Source organism: Nothobranchius furzeri, chromosome 5 (genome assembly GCF_043380555.1).
Source record: "Nothobranchius furzeri strain GRZ-AD chromosome 5, NfurGRZ-RIMD1, whole genome shotgun sequence".
In the NCBI taxonomy this organism is placed as follows: domain Eukaryota; kingdom Metazoa; phylum Chordata; class Actinopteri; order Cyprinodontiformes; family Nothobranchiidae; genus Nothobranchius; species Nothobranchius furzeri.
In genome coordinates this window covers 76,489,780-76,498,869 of record NC_091745.1, presented here as the reverse complement: position 1 = coordinate 76,498,869, position 9,090 = coordinate 76,489,780, and the positions used below count along the sequence as shown (strand labels likewise).

At 41.1% G+C, this 9,090-nt stretch overlaps 1 protein-coding gene across 1 annotated transcript; it reads right to left on the bottom strand.

Moving 5' to 3' along the window:
- Window positions 1–4,076: 4,076 nt before the first annotated feature.
- LOC129163496 (uncharacterized) lies at window positions 4,077–4,909 on the bottom strand. Its single transcript, XM_070551158.1, has 2 exons — window positions 4,540–4,909; window positions 4,077–4,453 (listed from the first exon to the last, which is right to left on the bottom strand). Exons 1-2 carry the CDS (start codon window positions 4,794–4,796, stop codon window positions 4,174–4,176), a joined length of 537 nt encoding a protein of 178 aa, XP_070407259.1. The 5' UTR covers window positions 4,797–4,909; the 3' UTR covers window positions 4,077–4,173.
- Window positions 4,910–9,090: the final 4,181 nt, after the last annotated feature.

Sequence of the window (9,090 nt, the reverse complement as noted above, 5' to 3'; positions counted from 1 at the left end):
ACCAGTAAAATTTTTGACGACCCCCTCCCATTCTCTCTTCCAGTACAAACATTATTAAGAAATGATAAAATTGTTCAAGCACATTTTAATATGCTTTGATTCAATAGATAACAGTAATAGTAGGCTCCAGTACAGAACAGAGTCATTAACAAAACCAAACAGAGCATAATGTGCTTGACAGTTCGTATTACTTTTCTGAACACATTGTTTCTTGTAAACACTGATAAATCAATCATTCCTTTCAATAAACGTTTGACACATAAAAAATACACTGAACAAAATGTACTTAAGTGTGTATATTACTGTTTATACTAGATTATTTACTGTAAAGGCTGTGATTAATCAACCAGTCCCATCTTTAATGAACTTTTGACACTTGAAAATTAAACAGTGAGCTGAGCAAAATGTTCTTAAAAGTGTGTTACTCTTTCTGTACTAATTATTTCCTGTCTTAATATCAGTAAACTTTTCACTCATGAAAAAAAATGTGAGCAAAATGTAGGCTATATACAAGTAATGAATGAAGTTTTAACCCCTTGAAGTGGAGAGGTCCTGGCGACCCACTGAGAGGCTTTGGCGCCCCCTTGTGGGGGTCGGGACCCCCAGGTTAGGAACCACTGAGTTAGATGATGATTTGAAGAAATGTACTTCTTTACTAAAGTTTAAAGCAGGTGTAAAGTGTCACATATTTACAGGGTATGAAAAGTATGTATAGACATTAATGAATTTTCATTGTGGTTATTTATATTGGGGAAAATAAAAGAAATGTATATTGGTTATGTATCTTGGGGGGAAAATAGGGTAGGCTAAAATAAGCATTGCTTCTGCCTATTCCTGTTTTGGTTTAAATTCAAGTTGTTAATATTGTTGTTTTGTTTGAAAAGGAAAATTTTATGTTAATGCTATAAACCAAAATAAAGACCGAAAGAAAGAAAGAAGTCCGTAACTCTGAAGGAGTTTTTGCATTTTAACTTAAAGAGCAAGTCACCCCTACCAGAGTCTAACTCCACTCCCACTTCATGTTTGACAAATGCAACAAATGCTGTTGCCTGGCAGACCGAGAAGGCGGAGCTGCTAACAAATACACACACACAGGCTCACGACAGCATTGTGACATCATAATGTAACAGTTTACATCATAGCATACCTCTTAGCCAATGGCGGTGGCAGATTTAAATTAAAATGCAGTGCAGAGTTTTTACCTGATAACGGCACAGCACTGCCAGTTTTAGGCAGAATATTTAAATTTTAACTAAGATGTCCTGAAGTGCCAAATTATTGACTACACGTGTCTGCAGCACGATTAGACACTCGTTTATTTAGTTTATCAGCAAAAAAAAGTTTATTTGGGGGTGACTTGCTCTTTAACTCAGAAGATCAATAACTCTGGGAAGAGTTGTTTTCGTCAGCTGGTTACAGTTTCGTTTATTCTTACCTATTCTTGTCGGCGTGACAGAACAGCAGGTGGAGGTTCAGGGACGGCCGTTCCCTCATCCTCTGTGATGGTGTTGGTTCAAGAACTGACTTGAAGCTGGTGATGGTTAGTTTACAAAGCTCTCAGAACACGCCCACTCTCTCAGGAAGAAAGCTTGGTCATGTGTCAAAAACATGTGTTGGCAGTTATTGTTTAGATGAGACCTGTGTTAGATGGATAAGATGAAAGTGACCCACTTTGCTGAATCAGACATTACTGTCAACAATCATAATCATAATTAATCATTACTATACCCAAAGCATAATAATTCATTTCATGTAATTATATACCTTTATACTGAACCAAGTGATCATTTATGATGATTATAATAAACAGTAATAAAATCAAAGAGTTTTATTAATTTTATTATCTAATTATTATCTTGAACTTGAAGTGTCCTCCTTCTGGGACGGAACAGCATCAGATAGTGGATGAGATTCCGCAGACATCATGACTCCTTGGTTAATCTGTGGATTTAAAAGTACTGTTTGACCCAGCTTGACCCAGCTGGGTAAATGTGACCTTTGCCACAAATTAGAGGACCTTCATCATGCTACATACACACCGATGTTTTGTGAAAACTGAGTCTAAATTTAAGTGTGGAAGGAAAACATGTGAAAGCATTTATCTGAAGTTGAAAAAAGATGCCAAGACAAATAATTTCATGTTACTGAGAACACTTTCTTTTGTGCAAAATATTATGAAACATATTGGAATATATATATATATATATATATATATATATATATATATATATATATTTTATTATCATCAGTCCCTTTGAGTTTTTCATGCAGGCCGAACATGAAAATAGCCTCCTACACCTCTACGTATCTCCTGCATTAACGTCTGATAGAAAATAGACAGTGAAACTCTAGAATTTGAAAATCCTCACAGATCTATGTCACACGGAATTAGCGTTCATGGACTCACCTTGACTGACGATGTCTGTCTTTGTGTTAGTGTCCGGGAATCAGCAGTAGGCGTCTTGGCTAATTTAAGCTAACCGTTAGCATTAGCAACTTCACCACACGGCAGAAACTCCTTCAGGCTTGTGTTATTTGTGGAGATAAAACATCAGCGTTGCAAGTCAGCAGTAGAGCCATATTTCTGTTATCCAATCCGGAGCGAGATGTCTAAATATCAGGAAGTAAGACTCCAAAACCTGTTGTCTGAAACTTGGGCCCAATCCCAATACTTGCACTGTGCTCTATGGTCTTCTGTGAAGTGCACTTGGAGGACATGTGCAGTAAGGCTACGAGTGTGTAGTACTACAAGTGTGCAAATAATTGTCAAAATGGGACTGGGAGTATTGCCTCATCGACTGCAACGTATGCCAGGATGCTGGTTGTTGTGCTACTTAAAGAAACACCTTTATTAATAACTTTCAAATTAACAACCAAATAATTATTTGAAATTATTTTACATTCATTGCCACTTTGCCTAAAACATTCAGAGCATCAACTAATCGTCCTAAAATGAGTTACTTTCATTTGAAAATACACATTTTCAGAAAAGACACTTGAGCCTTTTCTCCTGCAGCAATGGATTGTGCAAATCAAGGGTGCAAAAGGGGCGTGGTCAATCTGGACACCCTACACACTCACACCCGTGGCCGGGATCGCACGATTGACAGGCTCAACTGTAGAAGTGAGTATTGGGATTGGGCCTTCGCTGTGATCAACTTTTAGGTCAGAGAAATGATGAATCGTATACCTCACCCCCAATATTTACCTTTAAAAAATCTTTTCTTACAAATTTGCCCCCAACAGAGCAGCTGGCCCCGGCCTGCCCGCCCCAACATTATTCTAGGTTCTACCCTGTTTGCGATATGAATGTAACAGTCAGAAAAAAAGAAAATCCTACTTAAATAGGTAAAGATAAAACTCTTTTTACTTTATTTTTATGTCTGTGTGTTTGATCGGTTTTATAAAGGACAGCCCCTTCGCCCACCTGCTGCCATAGACATGTAAAAATCAGCACTTGGAAGGCGCACTATTAAAATGAAAAGGTCAATTAAAGCTACTAGCAACCCTCTGATCTCCTCCCTGTGAGAATGTGGTAATTGGGGCCAAGGTTTAAGATGAACAATTAAGGCCTTGCTCAATAACGTGTTTGTGTCCCGGCGTCTAACAAGCTGCTTTTCTCACGGCGCACAATGAAGACACGCGCCCACACTTCCATCGCTTGACTTTTCAGATAATTGGTGCTTCGTTACTGAACATCTCATCATGTCATCAGTTTGCCGACGCAGATTCCTTTCATTCTGCTGGAGAAAAGGGAGTTTAGACGTTTTTTTTTACTTAACCTGCACACAAACACTCAGAATTTATGACCACTCCTCCATTTGGAGCAAATCTAGTCTGTCTTTAATGCAGCTGGTTGCAAGAAACTAAGGTACACAGCAGCACAAAGGTAAGAGGGTTTTATTATATTTCAAAAGTAACATTTACTATTAGAAAATAATTTAAATGAGTTTTCTTTAGTGGTAGTCATAAAAAATGTATTAATTTGATTCATAAAGAAAAAGTCTAATATTTAGAAACAAATGGAGATCAGAATGCATGATTACTAATCTTCATTTTTAGACACTGATCTAGATTTAACGATTACTACTCAGTTAAACTTTCAAAATACAGTGTTGATGAAAACATGGCAACTTAACAGTAAACAACTGATTTTACATTTATCTCTAGTGGTCATTCTTTAGAAGAGGTTAATAAGAAAGGACCCGGTCTGTGATGATGGCAAGGAGAAGGAGGTCCCAGCTCATGTGTGGTAGACCCCTCATTTGCCAACTCCATGGCTAAGGTCTCCCTGAATGCCTTCTGGCCCAAGGAGACATCACCTTTGCTCCTGGCAAGCTCTTTGTGCAGGCGATGTCCATGAAGTGGTAGAAGAAAGTCCCGTACCACCTCTGTGTTTTGTGCAGGACCTTGTATCCTATCAGAGCATCTGACAGGTCGACTCCCCCCGTACCTACAAGGACAGGAAACCACATCAAAATATGTCCAACAATAGTCAATTTCAACCAGCTAAAGAACTCTCGTGTATACGGTGCTGACCGGTTGTACTCCTTCACTGCTGGTGGAACTGGGATATCCCTCTGTGCCCACTGCCCATCTGCTCCTTTGACCCTCCGCTGGACCGCGTCCCCTCCGTGAGCTGTGTGCAGGGTGGAGCAAAGAAAAACATCTACGATGTCCATCCACTGGACAAACAAGATGGAGTCTTTCCTCCGCCACCGCATACCTCCTGGTGGCAAATTGGAGTCCAGATAGCCGGTCCTGTAGGCTTTGATGGTCCCATGTGCCCAGGTCATTTTTTTGGGGCCGGTCACAGAAAAGCATTGGACTGGTGTGAAAATCGTCCACAAAAATTGATTTTACCCAAGCGACCACAAGCTGGTGTCCCCCTTTTCTGATCATTAGCAGCATCGTCTGCCATACTGCTACGGTGCAGGGATCGGCGTGTCAGGCGGACCCTTCTACAGCTCATCACCGACATTGGAAAGGGAAGTCTGCACAGTTTGGGCTTTTTCCAATAATCTTTAAATGAGGAGCACTTCACAGATCCCTTGTATACGATCATCAAAGACATGAAACCGAGCATCTCTTTTAAAGACACGTCGTTCCACGGGGCAGCTGGTGTGGACGTGTTTGGCTGCAAACTCGTTTGTGTTCCGAGTTATTGTCTGCAGCGTGGCGGTAATGAAGAAACGCTGGAAATGCTGCAGTGGTGTGTAAGGTGTTGTGGAAATTAGCTGGGGCCGTGTGTGTGTGTGTGTGTGTGTGGGGGGGGGGGGGGGTAATGTCCTCAACTTCTGTGTCATTCCAGAAAAACTGTCTGGACCACTCCTGGCTCTCCCCCTTCCTCTTCTTCTACCTTGTTCACGTGCTTCTCTTTAGTCCGGGTCTCACACGTGAGGTGGTGGATCTTCTTTGTTCACAAACCCAGTCCTCATCCGAATCCTCTTCACAAGAGCTAGAATATAGAAGTGTGCAGAATCAACCCATCACCTATCTACATTAGAGCAACATAAGTCTATGTAGAGCCTACTGACAGAAGATGCGTCCTCTCCAGAGCAAACGAATGAGACATCACTGTCCTCTGAGACAGAATCATCTCTTCTGGAACATTTATCATCCACTTTCTCCTTGCTGTGGTTTCTTTTGGATGTTCGTGTTGCCATTTTGTTGATAGACTCGTGCGTTACTGCGTGTAATTATCCAAACACCCTTTCCTAGCGAGCGTGGCTTCGCGCGGAGTTCATACAACCCCTCAGGTGAGACGTCCTCATTCAGAATTTCGAGCGCTATTTTATGCGCCAATCACCCGAATAGAGCGCTGCAATTGGCTCGAGCTACACACATGACAATTAAGCAGAGGAGGGACCAGGGACCTTTCATTTATTGGATCAGGAAACAGGTCAATCAAACGCTTACACATTTTTTTCCCCTCCAAGAACTTTATTGAACAAAAATCATTTTTACACACTAAACAACCAGTTTCTAATTGTTGAAACTCACGCAGAACTTGACTTATTTGAATTGTTTTGAGAGACTTTTTGGTGGTAGTCTGATTTTATGTGTGGTTCCACATCCATTAGAAAATGAATAAAATATGGTTTTAATATGAATTTTATACGTATGAATATAACATGTAGTCAGAAGAATTAACAAACTAAGCTGCTAAAATAAAATAAAAAACTGCTAAACTCCTTCAAAACCTTTGTGTGAAAGAAAACAACCAAAACATATGTCTCATTTCCACAAACTGCAATTAATAATTATGTCTCTGTTAAACTTGACCATTTAGAGTTTAGTAGGGTAAACTTTATTATAGACGTGTATAGGACTGGATTTGGCAGGTTTTTGATGAAGGTACTAATCCTTATCTTCCATCTGGAAGCTCAAAAGCCCAAAGCGATTGGATGCCTATTTGCAACAGTGGTCCTCAAGTTATTTTCTTCCCCTTTGGAAATGCAAAAGCTTGTTAAAATTACCCCAATCCCCATTTCTGAAAGAAAAAAAGAAAGAAAGAAAGAAAGAACGGAAGCCCTGAAAGTCAAAAAGAATCAGAAAATTGAGCAGCTAGAAATATATTTTTGCTATCTTCTCAGGTCTTCGGTAAATCCATCTTTAGCACTTGACTTGATGTCTTCATGGTCCTTTAGACGTATTTCCCAGCCATGAGACCATCCATGTCTGTGCTGGAGCCTGGGTTGGAGCGAGGCGTCCCCTGGGGTCGTGACCTCTACACCTTTGTGACTTCAGCTGCAGGTCATATGATGAGAACCCTTCAGAAACCCCGCAAGAGCCGACCGTCCAAACGACAGGTCAACCACCGTCGCTTCCTCCACAACATGATTCAGAGGTGTGTTTTAGGGGCTGCATCAGATAACACTGACCTGAAAATAGTGTTATTGTTTCCATTGAATCCAACAGAACATTCACAGAAGAAGTCTTATAATAAAAGTAAAGTGGAAAATGTTGTCACATGACAACAAATTTAGTTTTTATAAAAATGACCTAAACCACACAAATAAAGAGAAATCTAAAGATTAAAAGCTAATTACGCCTTGACTTCTTGGAAATATGGTACTTTTTTGACAAAAAACAAATCCCAGTACCTATTTTTTATCACAATTAAAGGTGTGGAACATTGAAAACAATTTTTTTAATGATTATTTCTGATTCTAACGGGTCACTCTGAGGGTTTCATGCCGGCTGAACATGAATATAGTCTCCTACACCTATCTCCTACATTTACTTCTGATAGAAAACAGATGGTGAAACTCTAGGATTAGAAAAGCCTGACAGTCACTTACATTCATGGACTCACCCATCTTGACTCACGACGGGGAAGGCTGTTGTAGCTTCCAGGAAACAGCAGAGAAAGTCTCAGCTAGCAAAGGCTAACCGTTAGCATTAGCAACTCCACCATCCAGCAGAGGCTCCTTCAGGCTTGTGTTATTTGTGGAAAAAACACCAGCAGAGCAATAGTTAGTGGTAGTCGTGTTGCTGTCATACCAATCCAAGGCAAGATGTTCAGATATCAGGAAATAACATTAAATCCTGCCGTCTGTTGTCACTCTGCTGCAGCAGACTTGTTTGTGCTGATCCAGGTGCTTCTGGGCTTTTTTGCCCCCCCCCCCGAGTACGACTTGCAAGGCATTCATTCCTACCGAAGACCACTGCAAATGTATTGATTAAACGAGTGTTCAACACCTTTAAATGATTTAGCCGTTTACTTTGGGTGTATAATATTTCTCTAGGTGATTTTGAGTTAGCCAATCTAGCAGGTGGTTAGCTCAATATGCTATACATAGATGGTAGCCATTAGCATCCCACATCCTGCGAAAAACAAACAAAAAAAGGCTTCTAAAGTATTCCTCGTGTAAAAGAAATGCATTCCTTTTTTCACATTGATCTGTTTTCATTCACAGAAAATTTGCCGACATAGAAGCAGCAAACCACCGGCTAGCATCTGCGATTTATTCTAAAGCGGGAGAAAAGAGCACACCCTCTTTGTTATCCCACAAGCAAGAGTCTCCAGGAAACCCACCTCAAGGTGACTCGCTGCAAGATGCTGAAAAGTACAGCGTTCCAACAGATACTGACGGTGTTTTAAGCTCAAGTAGTGCTGCTGACACACATGAAGCCGATGCCAGGGAAAAGCAGCAACCAGATTCCAGACACCACTGGCAGAGTCCCCACAAATTCACCTGCGCCACCAGAATGAGCCACCAGAGCAAAGGCACTCACACACTGGATGAATTTCCCGTAGCGAACTCCTCCCAGAATAAACAATTTTTTCATTCTGAATGCCAGTTAAAACCAACTAGTAACCTCACAGAAGACTCTCAAGCATCTCCGAACAACTCCAGCTCCATTCTGGCAACCCAAAACGAAAACGACTCTCCTGTCTCTTCAGATTTCTCTCCATTGTCTTTTGACTCGTGTGATTTCTCAATTCATATGATCTCATCTTGCGCAGAGGCTGAGAAAAAAACCATCACAGAGGGTCATGACCTTTACAGTCCTGGGAACTTTTACTCTGAAGGGTGCGTAGATGTGCAGGACTACTTTGAAAGTATTTGTTCATGCCAAGATGATGCTAGACTGGACGTCTGTGCAAATAATATTTTAGTTTCAGACCCACCGGATCACTTCACCGCGGGCGAGGACGTGTTCTCCGAGGTAGGCGAGTACAACTATGAATACGGCTGTCAAGAGAATCAGGAAGTGATGCCAAACTTCTTCCGGGATAACCAGAGGAGCTCTCACACGCAAAGTGAATTAACCCAACACCAAAGTTCAGTCATGAATCCGAGTCCTGTCTCACCCTCCATCAGCTGCAGCCACAACGTCACTCAGCTGCAAACTCACCAGCGTTTCAAGGAGGGGGATCCACACATTCTGGTGAATAACATCAATATAACGCCCTTTGAAGGTGTTGCCCAGTCATTCGCCGCTCCTCCTCCTCATCACATTCACCGGTCCATACCAACACCACCTCGGGAGGAAGACTGGCTGTTCACTGACATCTTAAAGGACAGACAGTCCTCTTATTAGGAACATACTGTTTGTTTCATATTTTATTGTTGGGATTAT